The sequence below is a fragment of the Salarias fasciatus genome, chromosome 8 (genome assembly GCF_902148845.1).
Source record: "Salarias fasciatus chromosome 8, fSalaFa1.1, whole genome shotgun sequence".
In the NCBI taxonomy this organism is placed as follows: Eukaryota; Metazoa; Chordata; class Actinopteri; order Blenniiformes; family Blenniidae; genus Salarias; species Salarias fasciatus.
The window spans coordinates 4,373,605-4,395,988 of record NC_043752.1 but is presented as its reverse complement, the minus strand read 5'-3'; the positions used below and the strand labels follow the sequence as shown (position 1 = coordinate 4,395,988).

General features: G+C 44.4%; 1 protein-coding gene across 2 annotated transcripts in view; it reads left to right on the top strand.

Moving 5' to 3' along the window:
• The window catches only part of grid1b (glutamate receptor, ionotropic, delta 1b), a 364,457-nt gene that overhangs the window by 308,223 nt on the left and 33,850 nt on the right, over nt 1-22,384 (top strand). For both annotated transcript variants that reach the window (XM_030097441.1, XM_030097440.1), the window contains exons 5-8: nt 9,608-9,661; nt 12,893-13,066; nt 18,480-18,641; nt 22,139-22,258. In XM_030097441.1, the coding sequence (XP_029953301.1) occupies nt 9,608-9,661; nt 12,893-13,066; nt 18,480-18,641; nt 22,139-22,258 (510 nt within the window). The remainder of the gene's footprint in view (nt 1-9,607; nt 9,662-12,892; nt 13,067-18,479; nt 18,642-22,138; nt 22,259-22,384) is intronic.

Here is a 22,384-nt window from a genome sequence, read left to right as displayed (position 1 = left end):
GTTCTGAGTGATCATTTCGAAACAAACATTTCTTGATACTCTTGATTTCGGACTTTTAAGGTCCAGGTCTCTTTTTTACCACAGAGGGGAGCAGGAGACAACTTTTACTTCCTTTTAGTGTCTGATATCTATATTTTTTCCAAATCTCAGGTATTGCCACCAGGGGGGTTATTACAGTCTTTTACCTTAGGAGGTGTGTAAATTTCTCCCCTTGAGGTGTACCTTATCCTGTTTTCACCTCTGGAGGCAAGTTGGTTCTTGTTTTATTTTTGCCTCTGATGTGAGAATATCTGGATTTTTACCTCTGGGGATGAACTCAATCTGTTTCAGGCCCCAGTGGTGTCTTCTGGGATTTACCTCTGGGCCTGAACAAGATGTTGGCGTTTCCCTCCTGGGGTAAACAAGGCCTGGGACTTCGCCTCTGGGAGTTGGAAGGATCACACTTTTTGATTAAGAGGGGAAGTAGGATATCAGATCTTGGGGATGGTTAAAACTTTTTATTTTGGCTTTTTTGGGTTTTTGATGTCTGGACTAATTCAATAGGGTTGTTTTTTTTATCTAGGTTATTGTCACTAAGGGTAAACCAAATGTGTATTTTTACATCTGAGGCTTCCTGGGATATAGGTTTTGCCTCTGAGAGTGAAAACTATCCTGTATACATGAGGTATATGGGAGTCCTGGTCTTTGCCTCCAAGACTTTGTCAGAAGGATCCTGGTTTTTGTCTCAGTGGTCGGAAGGTTCCTGGGTTTTGCCACAGAGTTGCTGCTTGGGGCGACTGAGGTCTGATCTCTGCGTCAGGTGATGAACAGTTTGTCATTTTTCTGCCTCTGGACATGACCCAGACCTGAGTTTTTGCCTCTGGGAGCAAATTAGACTTGGTTTTCTCCTCTGACTGTGAGAAGTGTCCATCAGAAGCGGTCTCTTGGGATGAACAATTTCTTCGGTAATTCAGATCTAGGCTTTTGCCTCCGGGTGAGAAAAGGATGTTTTGTTTCTGTAGGTAAACTCGTTCTTGCTTAAAACCTCTGAGGGTAATTGAGATCCAGTTTTTTACCTCTTGCATTTAAAAAGATCTGTCTTCTTTGCTCTGAAGGGAACCATGATCCTTGTTTTGCCACAGGGCTGCCCCGGATGTGATCTTCACCCCTCAGGATGTGCAAGATGTCTTTCGTCTGCCTCCAGAGGTGAACCAGACCTTGGTTTGAGAAACCAGAATGAGAGAAAAAGTCTCCTGGAGGAATTTCACTCTCCCACAGGAGGAGGAGGAGGAGGATTCTCCATCACCTCCAACTAACTACACTCATCCACAAGCGTACCGAAGAGTCCTGACATTCTCACAACAGCATTGTGTGTGTGTGTGTGAGGACGACTGGGGGAAGAAATGTGACATTTGTAGCATCAGCCCGGCTCACAGTCCGCGTGCTTCGACCTTTCCAGCTGATTGCTGAGACGAGTTATTGATCCGTCCATCATGTGAAGAGGAGCACAAACACTTTTTGGTGTCTTCAGTGGCTCTTCCTGCGGGTGCTGTGTTATTTCACTAATAGATCCAATAAATGAGGCTTTGCTTTGGCCTGACATTTCAGAGCTGAGAAGAAAAAGGTGTAATCAGAGTACACAGACGACAGGTTTCTCTGCACACGGAGTGGCGTGAGAAACCGATTACACAAGTTACCGAGGAGTAATCACAATTACAGTAACTGGAGAAAGTTGAGAAGTCATTTCACCTGTGACTGCAAGTAAAAAGTGAACTGATGGAACATCGGCTCAGTTAGACTTAGTGGAGAAAGATGTTCTGTTATCTATATTGATTATCCAGATGTTGAAATCTCCAAATGATCTGGATGTAAGGCTTCTGGTTTTTCTACTTGTGCTGAGTTTTTTGCCTCTGGAGATGAAAATTACCTAAACTTTTTTGAGTCAATGGGTGGAATGAATTTTGCTTTTGACGGTGATCGTGACCTTCTTTTTCACCTCTTTGTGACCATTTCTGTCTCTGGAGGCTGAACCAACTCTTGGTTTTCACCTTGGTATCTTGGGTTTTGACCTCTGGGACTGAGAGGATCCAGGTTTTTACCAACATCTGAACAGGATCTGATCCTGGTCTTTGAGGATGATCAGGACCCAGATATACATGTTATATAATTACATAATTACATATACTGCTGTATTGACCCGAAAATAAGACGACTCTGATTATAAGACGACCCCTATTTTTCAAATATCATTTTGTGAAAACAGAAATATGTTGAAGATAATAGGGTTACTCATAAAACAACTTTTTATTGTACAATTATTCTAGGAAAACTCACAACAGAGAACATTTCATGTGATTTACGATCAAGAAATATTACTGAAGTATTAAATAAAATATATTCTTTCTCAAAATCGGAGGCTGTGACTCAGTGAATAAGCAACAAATAAGAACCCTCAAAGGTTCAATGACTGCGTTAATGATGTAAATAACTTTATAACCATCAAATTCAAGTTCTATTCAACTTCATGAGCATTAATAATTCAGTCTAGCATGTCTTGGCGGCTTGGCAGTTGTTTGTTGACTCTGCTGCGTTGAACCATCAGAATAATAATGTTGGCATCAAAATTTCGCCTCTGCTGTTTGCTCACTTGTTGCGTTCCAGCTCCTTCGTTCCAGACGGTCACGTTCCTCCATTTTTCATCAGATCACTGTGACCACAGACGTCATATGACTGTGACGCTTCATTCGCTTTCTGGTCACCGGTACTTTGGCTCCACCTAGCGGCGCGGATGGGTAACGACAATCTCGTCCTTGATTATAGTACGACCCCATTTTGGAGAATACAGTTTCTGGAAAAAAAATATCATCTTGTATTCAGGCCAATACGCAATTTCTTGTGAGTTTTGCTCGGAAAATATTCATGAAGTTTTGTTTTCGTCCGTCTACACGATGATGAAGGCGGAGCATTTCCGAAAAGTTCCACCTTTGAAGCCATTCTCTAAAAGTTACATTTTCACTGGTGAGAAGCTCCGCTGCCTTGTTAAGGGATACCTACGGAGCCCTGGACATGACATGGTAAAAAAAAAAAAAATTAATTGTGGCCACGAATTACTAATTCGTTCCCACGAATTAGTTATATCATTCATATACTGAACAGTTCAGTAAAGTTAGCAGCATATTGACAGATGCGGACTTTCAGTCTCAATAACTCTTTAACAAAACGTCAGTAGCATACAAAGGGCGCTGCATCCCATCGTTGTGAGGTGGACAATATGCTACAAGCTCATTTTTATTAAAAAATATCTGTCTATCAAGCAGCAGAAACAATATTGATTTCAATCAGCACCCGGTAGTGCTGCGGGCTTCAGGGACCGTCTACAATTTACAAGACGCAGCAACAGTGAAGACAAATAGCTCAAAAAAAAAAAAAAACAACTAAAACAACAACAAAAAAAACCTAATACCACCACTGGGATTTAATAAAGTGTCACCATAATCGCTACAACCTTCATTTGTCTCCTATCAAATTTATTGGATATGGTATTTGACTTCACTGTTGCAGTGTCTTGTAAATTGTAGACGGTCCCTTAACCCCGCAGCACTTTCTGCTGCTTGATAGACAGATATTTTTTAATAAAAATGAACTTGTAGCATATCGTCCACCTCACAACGATGGGATGCAGCGCCCTTTGTATGTTACTGACGTCTTGGAATCATTGTTGGGCACATGGCGCCTGAGTTTCACCCTCAGCCTCTGCTCCTCCCGTCCGGTGTCGGCGTGGTTTTATCCCCTCCAACTCCTCGAACTGCAAACACACTTTTTATCTCAACGAAAAAGGTCCAGTCAGTTTTCAGCTCTCCTGTGTTTCACTCCTTCTCCTCTGATCTGAGTTCAGACTAAATGACGTCTTCCTGCTTCCAGCTGCAGAGTTTCTTCCCTTTTTTTTTTTTTTCTATCTCACGTCTCTTCTTCTTCTGCTTTTCGGAGTCGACAGTAGACTACAACTTTTCTCTGGCAAAGTTGGTGAAGAGTTTTTTTTTCTCCGCAGTGAGATCAATAAAACTTTTTCTTCTCAAATTCAAACTCACACCCGTCAGCCGTAACATTGTGACCACCCGCCTCAGACAGTCAGACCTCTGGAGGGGCTTCTGTGGTATCAGACCCTTTGAGTCCTGGATGTTGAGAAGTGGAGCCTCAAGTGCTTTATATAAACACTCAATAGCCAAATCAAGAGGTCAGATTTGTTGTTGTGCGAGTCCATAGCTGACCTGAAAGTACTGCAAATGCCAGTCTATATGGTGTGCAGAATTATTAAGAAAATGAATATTTTGACTGCATCATCCTCTTTATTCATGTTGTCCTACTCCAAGCAGAATAGGTTTGAAATCCTACTATCAATTAAGCATATCAGGTGATGATCATCTCTGTAATGAGAAGGGGTGTGGTCTAATGACATCAACACCCTATATCAGGTGTGCATAATTATGATCATAATTATTTGGCAAAATGGGTCCGAAGAGAGATTTGACAGACTCCGAAAAGCCAAAAATAGTGAGATGTCTTGCAGAGGGATTCAGCACTCCAAGCTTTTTAGGCGTGATCATCGAAAAATCGAGTGTTTCATTCAAAATAGTCAACAGGGTCACGAGAAGCATGATGAATAAACAAGGCACAAAATAACTGCCCATGAACTGAGGAAAATCAAGCGTGAAGCTGCCAAGATGCCATTTGCCACCAGTTTTGCCGTATTTCAGAGCTGCAACATCACTGCAGTGCCAAAAAGCACAAGGTGTGCAATACTGAGGGACATGGCCGAGGCAAGGAAGGCTGAAAAACAACCACCACTGAACAAGACACACAAGATAAAACGTCAAGACTGGGCCAAGAAATATTGTAAGACTGATTTTTCTAAGGTTTTATGGACTGATGAAATGAGAATGAGCCCTGATGGGGCAGATGGATGGGCCCGTGGCTGAGAGCTCCACTCCGACTCAGACGCCAGCAGGGTGGAGGTGGGGTACTGCTCTGGGCTGCTATCATCAAAGATGAGCTTGTGGGACCTTTTCGAGTTGAGGATGGAGTCGAGCTCAACTCCCAGTCCTACTGGCAGGTTCTGGAAGACGCCTTCCTTCAAGCAGTGGTACAGGAAGAAGTCCACATCGTTAAAAAAAAAACAACATGATTTTCATGCAGGACAATGCTCCATCACACGTATCCCAGTACTCGTCTGCATGGCTGGCCAGAGAAGGTCTAAAAGAAGAAAAAATAAAGACATGGCCTCCTTGTTCATCTGATCTGAACCTCATAGAGAACCTGCGGTCCCTCATCAAATGTGAGATCTCCAGGGAGGGAAAACAGTACAGCTCTCTGAACAGAGTCTGGGAGGCTGTGGTTGCTGCTGTAATGTTGATCGTGAACAGATCAAGACGCTGACAGAATCGATGGACGGCAGGCTTTTGAGTATCCTCGCAAAGAAAGGCGGCTATATTGGTCACTGAATTGATTTGTTTTGTGTTTGAAAGCCAAAAATATCTTTAAATTTTGAGTTGTTATATTAGTTTCCCTAGTGAAAATAAATAAGTGAAATGGATATATATTTGTTTTTGTTAAGTTGCATAATAATTGCGCTCAGTAGGAGTCACTTGCACACACAGATATCCTCCTAAGATACTGAAACTAAAAAAGCCCCACTCCAACTTCCAAAAATATCCAGCGTTGATATTTATGAGTCTTTTGTGTTCATTGAGAACATAGTTGTTGTTCAGTAATAAAATTAATCCTCAAAAATGCAACTTGCCTAATAATTCTGCACACGCTTTAGAAGAAAACTGGTCCAAAATAAGTCTGTCGCCAATCTCGGATTATTTCAAAATGAGTCCGTTATAATTTCAAAACTAGTTTAATAAGTTTGTTAGTTTATTAATCTCATCTGTCTTGAGAGTGTTTTTCCATCTTCCTCAGAAACATTATCTAGTGGTAGATGACGTTTTGTTTTAACCGTCACTTTTGATTCCTACTTGCCTGAAAAGAAGAAACCAAATTACTGAGTCTATCACTAATCAATATTTCCAAAACCAATGTGACCAGTCCAAACGAAATCTAATCTTTTATAAGCCCAAAACTATTCTAGAGTAAGAATAAAACTACTTCCAAACCAATCTAAACTGTTTAAAGTACAATGACCAGAACCTGTGTGGTATTTAATCGGTCTGTAACTAGTCTATTGTTAGTCTGTTATGGGTCAGTCTAGTAGAATAAATAGGAAATACCAGTTAATGACCAGTGTTGAGCAAGTTACTTTTAAATAGTAATTAGTTATCGCAACTAGTTACTTTACACAAAAAAATTAACCAAGTTTGTAATAAAGTTTTAATATTTTAAAAGTAACTCATTACTACTCAATGTAACCATTGCATATCTTCTGAGAAAAATAAAACATGTTTTAATATGTCAAACAGTTTGGATCTTCTCTGAATGAAACTTTAAGATGCATGTTTCATTATTTGTCATGTCATATAATGCGCTTTGCACCACTTGCACTCGGGAAAGTAATTTGATTATTCGTTACTAAAAATAAGAACGCCATTTATTTTAACAGTGTCCCCCCAGCAGTGTTATCACTCGTCTGTAACTCGTTCAGCCTGCCGTGTGTCAGATTGTCTTCATGCTCAGTAACAAAAGGTTCCAGGTTCCTGAAGGAAAACCTCCCAGGTGGTTTGTGTTTGTTGTTTTGTTCCCTGTTAGCAGAAAATAACACCGAGCCGCTAACAGGACGTCAGACACAAAGAGAAAGGTGGTCATAATGTTATGGCTGGTGTGTATTTGTTCATGCAGTCTCGGGGCCCGGCCCCCGGGGGCCCCCCCTTCAGGTCTGGTTCCTGTTCTGTTCCATTAACACGGCGTGTCTCCGGCGTGACTTCTCCCTCCAATGCTACCGCGTGCTGTCAAGGCTATTAAACCTGCAGATGGGGGGAGGGGGGCATCAGCGGCTCCCTCCCCCTGCTGGACCCCCGGGGGCCCTGAGCGCTGCTGCTGTCTGCTCAGAGAGAGAGGAAGCCGTGCATGTTTTTAAAATCCACCTGAAGCTGCGGTTTCTCTGATTATAACAGCTAGCGGCGGAAACATTAGCATGAGCCAATTGTTTCCCATCGTCTTGACCTGTTAGCTTCAGAATTAGCTTTATCAAAAGCCACTGTTTCTGGCTTTGGCATTCGGAGTCTGTCTCTTTCCTGTGCACCCACAAGCTCTCAGCTTCAGCAGTTTTTGAAGCGGCTGTATCTCTCTGTCTCACTGCTTCAACCGAGAGATTTAGCATTGAGTGAACTTTTATTCTTCTGTGGACTCGAGTTAATAGAACGTCAATAATCCTGAACTAACATATCATGTGTTCAAATAGCAGTTAGCTATAGAGCATCTCCCCCCGATAGCTGATGTAGCTTAGCCCATGCTAACACCACAGCGCTACCTGAAGACTGAACCTCCGATGATCTTCTCACGCCGTCCTCCCTGGGTTTGTCTCTCGGTGGATGTCGGCAGCTGCGCTGCGTCTGGACGTGTCGGCGAGGCGTCTTCCTCCCGGTGATGGAGCCGCCGCTCCGCTCTGTGTGGGACTGGATGATGAGGTTAACCTATAGCAAAGGCCACAGTCCCGCTCCCATAACACTCCTCACAGGACGCCTCCTGCTGGGAGATATTACACCTGTCACCGTAACCTTTCCCCGGCCCGGCGGCCTGCTGGGATCATCACACTCCTGCATGAGTCAGCTGAGGAAGACCTCCCTCTCAACCTACTCCCCCTCCTCCCCCTCCCCCATCATTACCAGCTATCACATCCATGCTATACCTGCTGGGGCTGATGGGTAATTGTTGTGGAGGAGCTAAAATAAACTGCAGAGACGTGAGATGCATCTTAACAGGGAGTCGAATTATTGTGTCAGGCGGAGGAGTGTGTGTGTGCCTGTGTGTGCCTGTGTGTGTGTGTGTGTGTGTGTGTGTTGTGTGTGTGTATTGTGTGTTGTGTGTGAGACGGATGAACTTTTCTTTCCTTCAGGACTCTGAGCTTCACAGGAAAGGTTTCAGCTTTGGAAAAACTTTCTTTGAAAACCACACCGACGCTCTGAAAGTTAAATATTTAAAGACGCTGCAGCAGGTTTGTGTCAACATCTCCTGGATATGAAGTTTCTCTCTGATCTGGAGGTGAAAAACCTGCTTCAGCGTCCGTCTCCTTTCCCTTCGCACTCTTTCTCTCCTTCCTGTTCCAATCAGCTTCACTGGATAATAATTTGCGCCGCATCGTTTGAAACATAGTGACAAGCAGAAGTTTAAGTCATATCCGATAAGAATCCAGCGAACGTGTGGAGACGCGAAGGTCTGAAGCTTTCTGAGGACAGGAGCTGGTGCGTGGTCTCCGTGCCTGGGCTCGCCTCGGCCTCTTGTTTATCCTCGCGGTGGTTCCTCGTGTTGACTTCCAGGAGAGAGTGTCGGCGTTTGGTCGATCTGGAAGCCAAATGAGGAACCTGTTAGGAAACATCTGTCAGCCGCGGCCCGCGGGACGCCGGGCGCAGACGTGACGAGAGCTGATATCTCCGAGCCTACGGTCCAGTTAGCGTCGCAAAACAATCCTGGAGCTGGGGGGAGGCGAGCGCATCCCGTGAATTAATACCGTCAGCGCAGATCCTTGGACCAGCTGCTTCAGATGGTGTCTGCCAAACTCAATCAGTTCAATCAGGCCCAGGGATTCAGGCTGTTTGGTCCCATCTTCTCCAAGAAAACACTGTCATGATATCAGTGAACACCGTCTACATCTGTTTTTCTTCTATTTTGAAATGTATGAAAGCCATAAAATACTTTTAACAAACATTCAGGAGACATTGAGTGTTCTGTGGGAGGAAGATGCTCTATAATCAGCTTCTTCTGAAGGTCAAAGTCTCTGCTTACAATGTGAAATTTCATTAATTATCATGTAAAAAACCGCGGCTGTGATTTCCTGCGGGAGTACGGGAGCGTTCGCGCTCTCGCCGTGGCCTTTTCCCGCGCTGGCGTCTCCCCACCTGCCGCGGCTGCGGCGGCGCAGATGTTACCGGTGACGGCGGGAAGACAACCCGCCACTCTGACACGCCATGAAGTCGTAGCACAGCTGGCCGAGATGTTCCGGATCCGAAACTGAATCGAACGCGTCGGATTTTCGAGTCTAATTACTCCCACAGGACTGACTTTACATTTCATCCTCGGAGGTGTTAAAGATCAAACAGATGCCGCCGTTTCTGGTATTTTCTCTCTGATTGTGTTTCTCCCCTCTGAGGGGATCAGGGAGGACTTCGCACAGCAGATGTTTCCTCTTTGTCCGTCTTCCCGACGACATGTTAACGGATTACTTTCAGACTCCACCTCCGAATGTTTTGTTTTTCCATATCTATCACAACAAATCATCATTTTCCGAACAGGTGGTGAGAAAATGTAAAACTAACTTTTAATTTAGAAGCTGCCTCTGGTGAAACAATTTTGTTTCTGAGTTGTAAGGATCCTGACCGAATGTTTCGTTACATCGCCCGGGGGGTTTGGAGAACGTCCGGTTTTTACTTCAAACTCGCTAAATCTCGCCTTTCTCTGGTTTGTGTTTTGTCTGCAGGCGGTGGAAACCAACCTGGCCTCCAAAGACAGTCACTGGGTGTTCGTCAACGAGGTAAGACTCCCCGATGTCTCCGACTCATCACAACCGCAGCCTCGATGAGAAACTGACGTCCCGTCTGAAACCAGCCCTACAGCGACTCTTAAAATGATCCGTTAGTCTAAAACTAACTAAAAACTGTTAGAAATCTGTAAAAAACGGAGCCTATCATCAAACTGAATCTAATTTCAAAGTCTGAAGCCATTTCTAAAATGAAAAAGTGTAAAATAAACTGAGAAAAACACATTTTAGCAGAACATATTGGAGCGTTACTGATCGGCGAGGCGATCGGTTACCAAGTCCAAACCTGGTTTTGAGGCCCAGGACGGAAAATGTCTTTTCATAAAGTTCATGAGTGAGATCGAGCAGATCGCGTCTAAAAGCTTCGGAAACGGACTGAAACTGCAACAAAGAACCACTGTCGGCAGCTGATTGGCCGACTGAAGAGCCTTCTGGTATAAATCCCGTCCAAGAGGACAATTTCATTGTTCGGGGACCGATCGGCTGCCAGCAGCTGCTCTGTTAGCCTGAAATTTTCCATTTTGTAGTTGTTACGAGACTAATTTTTCTGGAAACTGGCCCCCTGGCAGAGCAGAGATGTTGGCAGCGGAGGAAAACAGAAAAATGTGATTGTAAGTCATCCTTTTTTTTTTTTTCTTTTTTTTTTCCCCCCCTCTTTCTCTCTCTCGTGCCAGCTGGACTTCAGAAGTATAAACTCACAGGGAGAAATGAGAGTTTTAAGCAGTGGGATCAGAGAAGAGCCGCGAAAGGTCTGAGCGTGGTGTCACAGCTTCTGCAGGAAGCTTCCCTGGTACATCAGGTCCAAGTGCAGCCGGCAGATTCAGAGACGGTGGTGTTGATCACAGTGGAGTTTCAGGACGAGAGGCCGCGGAGGGAAGGAGAGCAGCGAGCGAGGCGGTCGAGTTCAGGTGATATTTTGTTTGCAGACAATGATTCTCAGAAGTGTTTACAGACGGTGGTTTTCAGAGGATGTCAGATGATTTGTTTTGGAAATGTTTACAGACGGTGGTGTAAGAACCCTATTTGAGGGGACGACTTCTTGCTTGTGGAGTAAAACTGAAACCAAGCGAGAGGAGAGAAAACTGTCGGACTAAAATCCCCTGAACGCTGTAATTGCTCCTGTTTAGTGTGCGTTTTTCAGTTTCATATGATGAATTTGAATCAGCTTCATCTATCAGTATCCAGGGAATGAACTGAGCTGATGAGCGTTAACAGCATCACTCGTGGGGGGGGCGGGGCGGGGGGGGGGGGGGGGGGGGGGGGGGGGGGGGTGTCACATGGAACAAAGCCCTCTGATTGGTCTGTCTGTGCCAGATTTCCATTTTTACCTCCCAGCTCGGTAACAGCCTCCTAATCCACTTACAAATCTATGCTTTGTTTCCAAGTCATCATTTACCTAATTACACTCTGCCTTTTAAATGAACTAAAGGAGCAGATCCAACTCAGGCGGCTTTTTTTTTTTTTTTAACTTCGTTTGGCCACATTTCAGTTTCTGATCAAACACGTTGCTCCATTCGAAGCGTCTCAGACCTTCTCTTCTCCCTCCAACCGCAGATTCACATCGCTTCAACCCTGACACTTTTAAACGCTGCCTCATATTTACACACACGCGCATTTATTCACTCGAAACCCTGTCGGAGGAATCAGAGGTAATTAGTTCTTTTTTTCTGGTCTCCTCAGGAATATTTGGATGTAACCTTTGAGGAGGAGCAGTCTGACAAACACCTCCGGGCTTGCAGGCGGTGCCGGCTGAGTTCAAACGCTCCCACGTTTCAGCTCCGACACCGACGCTTTGTTTCTAATTGTCTGGGCTTCGTTTGAGTCGTCTCCCCCGGAGCCAACCACTCAAAAACAAATGTGTGAAACAGCTTGTAGATTAACAGATTCTAAAAAACAGGAATGAGGATTTGAAGATTTTTCTCCTCGTGTGACTTTTATTTCGCTGCAGAACTACAAAGGAAGAGAACTTTATAAGAAATTGTTTTGATGTGTTAAGATCTCATTTAAATAACAGCGTTTCAAGAGAAAAGGCTTCGTTGTGAAGTTTTTGTTTCAGATAAGTTTCACGTTTAATCAACAGGGTGTGGAAAACAATGTCCGTTTACATAGAGACGGCAGAAATGCCTGTCAACTTTAAATCTACCAAGTCCAGGAGAATCTGGACTGGGAGGCAGGACGCTCTGCAGGAAAACATTGTTCTAATTCTCCATCTACTCGCTCTCATGCAGAGGAATTATCCACTGCAGCCGTGGCATGCATGTGCAGGAGCAACATCTCAGAAAAGATGCATTTTCCCCATTTCCTCAATGACGGGCTCGCAGCATTTTTAAATAAAACGGCCTTTTAACCTGTTTGCACAGTGATGGAGTTGGAGTGTTTTGGAAAAGTCGTGTTTTCACCTGTTTACACGTTGGAGTGTTTTCGTGAGTTGTGTTTTCACATGGAGTTTTCACCCTTTTCACCCGTTTACATGAAGTGATTTCAGAAAGTCGTGTTTTTTCCCTGCTGACAGAGATGGACTTGGAGAGAGTTCGAAAAGCCCCGCTCTTCATCGTCTGCATGGATCCATGTTTTCAAAATGAAGTTCCATCTGTTGTAATTATCGTATCAAGGCGACTGTGGCGTCTTTTCCACTCCAGCCTCTCGGTTTTTCGAAGTTCAGACAGGCTTAATTCGCGCCTCGGCGTCGCGTCTCGCCGGCGGGTCGGAGGAATCTGGACGTGGCGTAATTAGAGCACCTTGAGGTGACTGCCGGCGGCCGCTGACGGCTCCGGCCTGACGGGGCGCCGCGTTTTCCGACGAGTCTGACTGACTTCTGTTTACAGGCGCCTCTTTAATTGGGTGAACTCAAACGGAGAGAAGTCGGCTTTTCCTAACCGAAAGACGGGAAACACGGAGCCGCTGATTCAAAACGCACTCCTTAATTATGTTTGCTGTTTTTAAAGCAAAGGAAAACTAATGTTATTCATAGATTTGTCTTTATTATTATGCTCATACGGTTAAATTGAGGCTATCTATAATTACACCTCACAGGAAGTAATTGGGTTTGTCAGCACGGAGGCAATTAAACACGTGCGCTGGTGAGGAGGCTTCCTCGCTGCCTGAGCGAACGCCGTCGTTGCTTTTCGAAAATGAAAGAATAAAAAAAACATGTTTTTAATTAACAGGACCGATAAAACTCAAACTGTCCTGCTCACCGTAACTCATCCTCATCACCCTCTGCAGGAAATCAGCGACGCGCAGATCCTGGAGCTCACCAACAGTGCGGTGGGGCGCATGACGGTGATCCGGCAGATCTTCCCGCTGTGGAGGGACAGCAGCACCCGCTGCATGAGGCAGAACCACCGCATCTCCTCGCTGCTGTGCGACCCGCAGGAGGGATACCTGCAGAACCTGGAGGTAAAGCAGCACTGCTCTCCGACACCGGTTCATTAGAAGTGTTAACTGTCAGTGGTTTATTTGAGATTTCAGATTTTTGGATCAAAAAAAAATGTGTTGCATATAGCTGAAGTTTGTCTATATTTCATTCACTCAGTCTTTTGTTTTAGTTTTTTTTGTAATTTCAACACAGTCTCGCACTGAGTTGACAGAACAGGTGAAAAATGGCCGACTTGTTTCTGACTTTACCCTCCGGAGAGTGAAATCCTGATGGAAAATGACCAGAAGAGATTGTACTTTCTCTCGAACTCGAAGGTTCGCCGAGTCCACTTTGTATCAGTGAGCAACATTTTTGATAAAACCATTACTTCGTCCCAGGAAGCGGCTCGTTTCCTCTGCTCGATATAAGTCATTTATTCAGAATAATTTCTGTTCTCCGATCAATAAATTGTGCTTCCAAATCTCTTCATCGGCCCTCATCCTCCTCTTCCTCTATTCAGCAGGACAAAAAGACCTTCAGCGGGGAAACGACCAAATTGCATCGAGCAGCCAAAGACTCGCATATTTCCTGCTCCCATTAAAGTGCTCCATAATGAGAGTGCAGCTCCAACAGGAAGGGGAATGAATCAAGTAGTTAAAGCTACAATTTAGCAATTCAAAGCCACAAATTAAGCAATTAGGGAGCATAAATTATTAATTAGACGGAAAACGAGAAAAGGAGTATTTTCCTGACAGGAGGTACTAAATCCAAGGCGACGGGAGCCTATTTTTCTAACTCATGTCTTACACAAGGCAATTAAATGTGTTTTACGTGAATGAAAATAAACACAACAGGTGGAAGCAGAGAAATTCAAACAGAAGAACTTTACTGTCTGCGCTACACAGTCCCTGCAGTTCGTTTCACACCTTTTAACACAAATCAAGGTGTAAATTTTAGACATTTTCTGCGTCTCCGTGACGACATGAGGAGAGTCACGTTTCCATGACGACACGAGTGTTGCGATACAGATGTTAGCAGTTCGTTGTTCCTTTTCTGTGTGTGTGTGTGTTGTCGGTGCTACAATGACAAACTGTGCCACTTGTTCCAGTTCATATTTCTGCTGTATCACCACATCTTTTTCTTCCTGTAGTCTAATAGAAACTCTGTAAACGTCGTCATTTCTCCCCGGCCTGATCGCCGCGCCGCCGAGCGACTCCGGTATTTATGCCTCCCGTGTTGTTGTGACAGCTAAACACTCGCGGAGCAGCCGGGGCTCCTCGTCTCGAGCCCCCCCAGGTCTTCCCTCAGACCCTCGCTCCTCGTGTCGAATGCTAAGCAGCCCGAGCCACCGGATCGCCGCGCCGCATCCATAAATTCATGAGAGCGGCCGCCCACACGGGAACGCTGCACATACAGTCGAGCCGGTCCAGGATCACATTTCAAACGGGGACACACTAACTTTCTGCCTTTATCAGGATATTCCAGTGAGAGTCTGAGAGGAACCGGCAGGAAGAGAAAAGTTCTCCCAGACTGAACGACACTGAGATTCTCCTTAGTTTTTATGCACAAAAAACTAAGTCATCATTAAAGAAATTACGACAAACACCGGACCAGTAACACAACATCATGGCAAAGATAATAGTTACTGAACTGTAGTCACAAACCTTTACCATGTCCTAATAAGTTGCCGTTATTCCACTAAGTTTAAAATGTGTTTTTTGTATTTAATTACCCTAAGACCATTGGAGTATTATCCTTTAATTACCCAAAATGACCTCGAAATAGCATTAAAGCAAATATCTGAGACTTGCTCTTAACATACCCTTACACTTCCCTGAAGCAACCTTCAAGATACTGTAAAAAAAAAAAAAAACTATCTTGAAAGTATCCTAAAACCGTGTTGAAATCAGCCAGAAACTCTGATGAAACCGTCCTGATTTTAACCTACAACTACCCAGAAGGTACTGATGAAGTACTGACACAGTCTCAAATCTCTGCTCTCAGACACACATTGAACTACCTCAAAACGTGTTCCATAAACTTCTAAACCTGTTCCAGAAACCACCCTGAAAGTCTTTAGTTCCCTTCAAAATACCCTACAATGGCCACCCAAAGAGTGCCATCAGAGCTACTTTTAAGTTGCCTCAAAGCTTCTCTAAAAACTTTAAAACTGTCCTGAAACTATCTATAAACAACCCTAGAACTAGTCTAATCCTCAAACCAGGACTCAGAAACTGCACTAAAACTACGTGGAAACCACTTGTAACCCCCCGAACTACTTAACATTGAATTCAATTTTATACTAAAATTTATATTGTTGTAGTTGAGACCAAGTTTTGGTCTTTACTTAGTCTCAGCCCTTTGAAACCTTGGTGTTGCTCTGGTCTTGGTGTTGTTTCAGTCTGTGTGTGTGTGTGTGTTTTTTTTTTTTTTGTTTTTTTTTTCCCAGAGGCTTTAAATTCAGAATCAGATGTTGAGTCTTTGAGACTTTCCGTACCTTCTGCTGGACGACGGTTCTGGTCTTTTCGGTTCTGGGTCAGTGATCGCTCCCTCTCTGAGCCGCTCTCAGGACGACGGTTCAATCTCCTCTCACTCCGTGCTTCATGGAATTCAGCCTGTGCCAGATTGTGTCTGTCGACATTTAAAACGCGATGTGAAGAAGAGCAGGCCCTCTTCTCCCTGAACAGAAGACGACCTCACTTTCTCAGATAACAAGAATAAAAATCTGCTCTTTCATTTGGACCAAAACGTTATGTTAAGTTGACTTTCTCTCAGGAACATCTTTGTTGAAAAAGGGCGAGAAATGTCATTGATACATTTAGAAACAGGAGCCCTAACGTCGTCGTTACCACGGTAACCGAGGCGTTTGTTCCAGTTGATTGTCTTCACACTGATAATGAACCGGTGAGCTTTATTCGACCCGCAGCAGCTCTTCTCTCCGCTGCAGATGCGTCGTCTGCAGACAGACGCCGCTTTCCTCCGTCCTCGGTGTCTTTCACTTTCCTGTCATTTGTTTGTTTCAGCTGTTTCTTGTTTTATCTCAGACTCAACTTGTTTTACAAGCAGCGCGACAACAAAATTCACATCTAATCACGAGCAGGATCTGACATCCAGCACACGCACACACACACACACACACACACACACACACACACTGTGGTTGACATTTTAAGACAGCAAACAGAACAATTACTGTAATTCATACTGACAAATGTTCCGTGTTCTTCTGTCTCGTTGTGACATTTATGAAGACGAGTGGAGGTTCTCACAAGATGTGAGACTCTACGGCAGGTCGCACACACACACACACACACACACACTCCGTCTATATGTCTCTTTAGCTCAGTTCCCACATCTTTTCTATTTTCAGGTCTTATGAATCCCATTTCTATGGAATCAGCCGGCTGACTAAATATCTTCCCGCAAACATTTCTGCTAATGACGTCTGTTGACAAGCAGTTAAAAGAAACGCTAAAGCCCTGATTTCAAAGAGAATGTTTATTTTTAACTGAAAAACAGCCCTCGCCGAACCCAAAGGTTACAAAGTTAACATTCCACAGCAGCAGATGAATCAATATTGAAAATAACAGACGTAACAACAACTCAAGTGAAGTAATGACAGTACTGACTTTTCCAGGCAGCAATCCTTTCTGACCAATGACTGAGCAGTTAAACACTGAAATAAACATGGCTGTTGATAGAACTTCATGTGAACTATGATGGAAAATATTCAAGCTTTGGGCCAGATCGCGACGTGGACGACATCCTTCACAGCATTTTCACTTCACTGCTAACTTCATTCGGCTCATTTTTTTTCGTCTTTTTCAGCCGCTTGAGAGTGATAAATGTTACAGCTTCAACGCCATACCTGAGTTTCTGTAGTCTCCTGGAAAAACTTCCCAATTATAAAATTAATTTGAATGTATTTTATGAGTAAAATTTCAACGTTTTGTGCATAATTTAGTCAACTGTCGGGTATTCATCTTTTTGAGCCACATTGATCAAAGTTTTTAGATTCTGTTTGAAATGGATTGCAGGTTTTTGGTGGAACTACTTTGTTACAGTAGAAAAATCTGTTAAAAACTGCACTGATTGCTTTAATTTGGCTTCTTGAAAAAATAAATATTCAAGTGAAGTTTCATTTTCGTTCAGGATTTAAACTCGGGTTGCTTTGTCTTTCTACGTAGCTGCTGTCATAAAGTATTTGGCCACCAGAGGGCGCTTGAAGGTGTAGTGGGGTCCACAGCATCATAGTGGCCACAGACATTCAGTTTCCTACATTTATGCAACATTTTTCTTTCCTTACTGATCATTTTGGTCTGGTTTTGGTGGATCATCTCCAGTTTTTCCTCCTCTCGTCCTTCTCATGTTGCTCCGTATTTCCTCCCATCAGTTCCTCCTCCGTCTTTCTCTGGTGGCCCGCCACATTTTGTTGTTGTTGTTGTTTTGTGGAGGAACCTCGCATCTCCCTCGCTGTGAAGCCTGCCGTTCATTTAAAGTCGCGGCGCCGGTTGAGCGTGGTGAGCTGAAGCCGGCGTCGTTAAAACTTTGCGAGAGCAGCCCGTTCCCGTGTGCGTGCGGTGTTAGCCGGAGTGATGCTGAAGACGTGTCGGCGCTGCGGAGGCCGTTTTGCCACTTTCAGGGGATAAATTGTCCCTTTAGGAGCAGCCGGGATCCTGCAGATCGCCTCCTTTTCACTGCCTTCTTTCACTTCTCGTGTGTGTCTGTCATGTAAATGTGCTTCGGATTCAGCCGCCTCATGAAAAAAAAAAAAAAAAACGATGAAAAAGCAGTGTGTGTGTGTGGTGTGTGTGGGTGTGTGTGTAGTGGCCCTGGGCAGCGTGTTCTTCATGACAGTCAGCAGGACTCATCTGGACAGAGTGATGCTCATTTGTCACTCTGCATTTGGTCTTCGCTCGCTGTTTTGGCATGTTTCTGTGTGTGTGTTTGTGTCTGTGCTGTGTGTGCGTGTGTGTATGTGTGTGTCAGATGATGTATCGGTACCCAGCTGTGCGACACATGGCTGTTTTGCTTGTGTGTGTGAAACCGCGCCGTGCGCATCTATATGTATCTATGGGTATGTGCGTGTGTGTGGATGAATGATTTTCTCTATGTGTGTGTGTGTGTGTGTGTGTGTGTGTGTGTGTGTGTGTGTGTGTGTGTGTGTGTGTGTGTGTGTGTGGCAGCAGGTCTCACAGTAAACACCAGCAGTGTGTTTTCCCCTGCAGATGCTCGTGATTTGAATCTTTCTGGTCAAAACAAACACGTCAGATTCAAAAGACAGAAACAGCAGCAGAGGAGAAATCCTCTGGCTGCTCCAGGAAAAAAAAGTGAGATTAAAGCAGAAAAAATCACCGAAAATGTTCCTAGAAATTGTGAAAAATAAGAAATGTGAGGAGCCGAGTACACTTCCCTGTGGTGTGCCGCCTCACGCTCTGCTTCCTGCCCCCGCAGGTGTCGAACCTCTACCTGTACGACAGCGTGCTGATGCTCGCCAACGCCTTCTACAGGAAGCTGGAGGACCGGAAGTGGCACAGCATGGCCAGCCTCAACTGCATCCGGAAGTCCACCAAGCCCTGGAACGGCGGCTGGTCCATGCTGGAGACCATCCAGAAGGTGAGGGCCAGCTCGAATCTGAGAGACGGTTCTTCTCTTCTGTCTCTCTTCTTTTTCATAGTTCGTAGTTCATTTTTCGAACTTTACTTTTGTTTAGCCTTTTCTGGATTTAACACTCCGAACATCTTTAATCCTTTAATTCCCCTCAATTCCTCAAACAAACAGAAATGACTCACTTTCTGTCAAATCTTTTCATTTGAATCCTCCTGTTTTTGAAATTGTAGTGTTTCACCTGCAAGATCTACTGCGCAATGTGTGTGTGAACGTGCAATTTATACAGGATCATATACGAGGTCGTAAGAGAGGAAATCAAACCAATTAAATCCTGCAGAAACTTCAGTGTTAAGATTAATTTAAACATGGATACCAGGAGGAAATCCACACAGACTCAGGGAGAACACAGAAACTCCAAAAACTCCCTGAACCGGGAATCAAACCGGATTCAAGCTGTCAAACACCGTGTGGGTCTGTATGATGAACGACACACAATTAGTGGGTTTATAGAGTTGTTTTTATTGAATGTACTGAAGAACATAAAATAGGAATTAGGATTAATGATTAAAGTGTTATAAAAGATGTTCACAGACACACACACATACACACACACACAGGTGGAGGAGTGGAAAATTACAAAGTAATGAAACATCATCTAAGAAAATCAATAACCTAAAATCAATACAAATCAAATGAAGAAACTTGAAGAAAAAGGGATAAATAAAAAAAACAAGCTAAAAAATAAAGGAAAATAAACTGAAAGAAATCAGAAAACAAAAAAATGGGGGGAAAATGGCAAATATAGTAAAAAATGAACAATATTCCAAGAAGAAACAAAGTTAAATAACCAATAAATGCTAACAAAATCCAGCCGTGCACACGCTCACACGCTCACACCCCTGCCATGTGTTTGTGTTTTGGATCTGAGCGTGAGTGGAGGGCTTGCGAAGGCGTGTCGAGGGAATGTGAATCAGGTCGGATCCTCTGACTCCGGAGCTTCGGCCTTTAACAGCGGATGAATGAAACATGGCGCGGACTCGGACTCTGACCCTCCGCCGCCGCCCGGGCCCGCCGGCCGGCGCTCATTAAAAAACATCAGTTTGTTTCTTTGACGTGCGCGGGGCTCACGGGCGGGCAGCTCATTAGTGCTCCTGCCGGACGTCAACACGAGGGGGGGGAGAGAGACGCCTTCAATAAAACATCACACCGGCGAACCTGTTCAACCTCATCTGCATCAGTCAGGAACATCAAGAACGTCGAGGTCGTCGGGAACTTCACTTCTGGAAATACGGCGGCGGAGCTCTCAGCACACCGCGAACACGACATGAACACTAATATCACTGCTGCTCCTGTCGTGGCGATGCTTTTCCTCTGCCGTCGACCCGACTCCACTCAGTTTTTGCGCTTTTCCATGACGTGTCGGCCTCTGGTTGGTTTGCAGCGATGTTTCGACAACACACCGTCCACACGTGAATACCTACGCTGCAAAAATGGCTCGCCCAAATGTAAGATATCGACACTGAATTTAAAAAAAAAAACACTCTCGAAACCAGTGAAATGATCTGTCCATGCAGCAAGTACATTTTAATTGAAAAAAAGATCATGATTTAAGAATTTTAAATTAAAAAAAACATCTCTCTATCTTAAATTTATATTAAATCAAGTGGGATGAGACATTCTGACTGAAAACAAGATTTATGAACTTGGTAAGATTTTGTATTTTTGCCGTTTTTGCAGAGATAATGGTGACATTATTATCCATTAGAACATCGTATGTGGAACTTAATATATAATGACTGTAGCTTTACCTAGCATCAACTAGTATTAGCTAGCATTAGCTTAGCATCATCCGTAATCAAGCTCAGGAGTCTCCAACCCGGGCCATAAATAGGAATTAAAAAATGTATTTTGAAATTTAAATTTCCGTGAGTATGCATCAGCACTATTTTCCGTTTCTGCATTTCCTGAGATTTTTTTTTTTCTTTTTTTTTCACACGCACCATGAAGCCCATGTTGTGGCGTTTTTACACACCGTCCTGCCGGTCAGCTTAAAACCGATCCGTGGTGCAGAGAAGTCTGAAACCGCTGGTCTGCCTCGTATCTCGTCATCTTCCGCTCAGTGCTGCTGGACAGCGTTCCGTTTCTTCGCCTCTCTCTCTGCGTTTGCCTTTCGCCCAACAAAAAGTAGCAGACCCTAAAATGTTGCAAAAGCCGATGAGTTTTCAATCAAGAGTCATCAAGGTAGTCTGGACGAAGGACTTTTCTGTTTCCATCTTCTGGGTGAAACCCGGCGGTGACGGATCATTTCAGTGAGGATGGCGACGTCGTCTCCTTGACATTTCGCCTTCACGCGAAACTTTGACACCTGCGGAACCATAAAGCATCCCGGGATCGTCTCCGCTCGTCAGACAAGCATCCGTCAGCGTTCCATTTGTGAAGACCCCCGTTAGCTTCCCCCCCCCCCTCCTCCTTGACCTGCTGCGTTTTCCTCCAGACGCCGCTCGGCGAGATGGAAAGCGTCTGCGGGAGGACGGCGCTCCGGTGATGAAGACGCGGCGGCGGCGGCGGCGTGCGACCTTTCGTAGCTGACAGAGGAACATTTAGAGCTCCGGCCGCCCCGGCGCAGGTCTTCAGTCTTGCTTTACGTCCTGATGGAAGTCCTGAAATGGCATTTTACGGTCGGCCTTTCAGCTCCTCTGAAGACATTTGATGTGACGTGTCATCAATCTCCAAACGGGCCATCTGCTCCTCATTTAACCACATCTGAGACCTTATTATCAGCATCAGCGCAGCCAGAAATATAAAACACACACTCCGACCGGCGAGGCTTTCATCGACCGCAGCTAAATTACAGACGGAATCTGAAAAGCGCAATTAGACCACAGAACGTCAGTCCCGCAGCGTCCTCCCTGCAACGGCACTTCATACACAAATCTACAAACTGCTGCTTATTATACTGTGAAATGTGGAGTATTGGTCAAATCAAACTGGAAAAACTCATGAAAGAAACTTTCTCTCAGCGTGAAGTTTTAACTCTTTAGCATCCAAATGAAAAACATGTCAGAGAAAATCTCTTCATCGACTTTGATTTAATTTGGAATTTTGAGGAAACAAAAAGGTTGATGGACCTGATCTAACAGATAGTACAAGACTTATTCACATTAGACGTGAAAAAACTCATACATTTTCATTTTTATGGCTCATTTGCCTTTAAGACCGCTAGGACAAAAAAAAAAAAAAACCCTCAGAAATATGTATTCAGGTTTCAGTTTTAGATTTTCTCCTATTTTCATGGAAAGTAAGTTGGAACAAAATGTTCTGTAAGAGACGACGTGACCTAAAAATGAACCAGTCAAGCTCTCCGTGTGAGAAATGTGATGAAAACTTCAGGAGCAGAGCTGGAAACCGTCGGCTGTGGCGTGTGGAGATGTAGGTGAATGTTTCCCCCCGTGAGATGTTTTCACCCCCGCTCTCCTTCCTGTCACCCCCCCACAACCCCCCAGGGGAACATCACAGGTCTGACAGGAACCATGGACTTCAAGGACAGCGGATCCAACTCTCACGTCCAGTTCGAGATCCTGGGATCCAGCTTCAGCGAGACGTTCGGCAAACACATCAAGAGGGTGAGTTCAGCGGCGGAGGAGTCTGACGACGCTCTGCCGGGCTGGAGAGGCAACGGGTTTAAACCGAGATGCGAGGATCTCTTTATATTTTTACTGCTTTCAAACCTGCTCCAGGTTGGTTTTAAC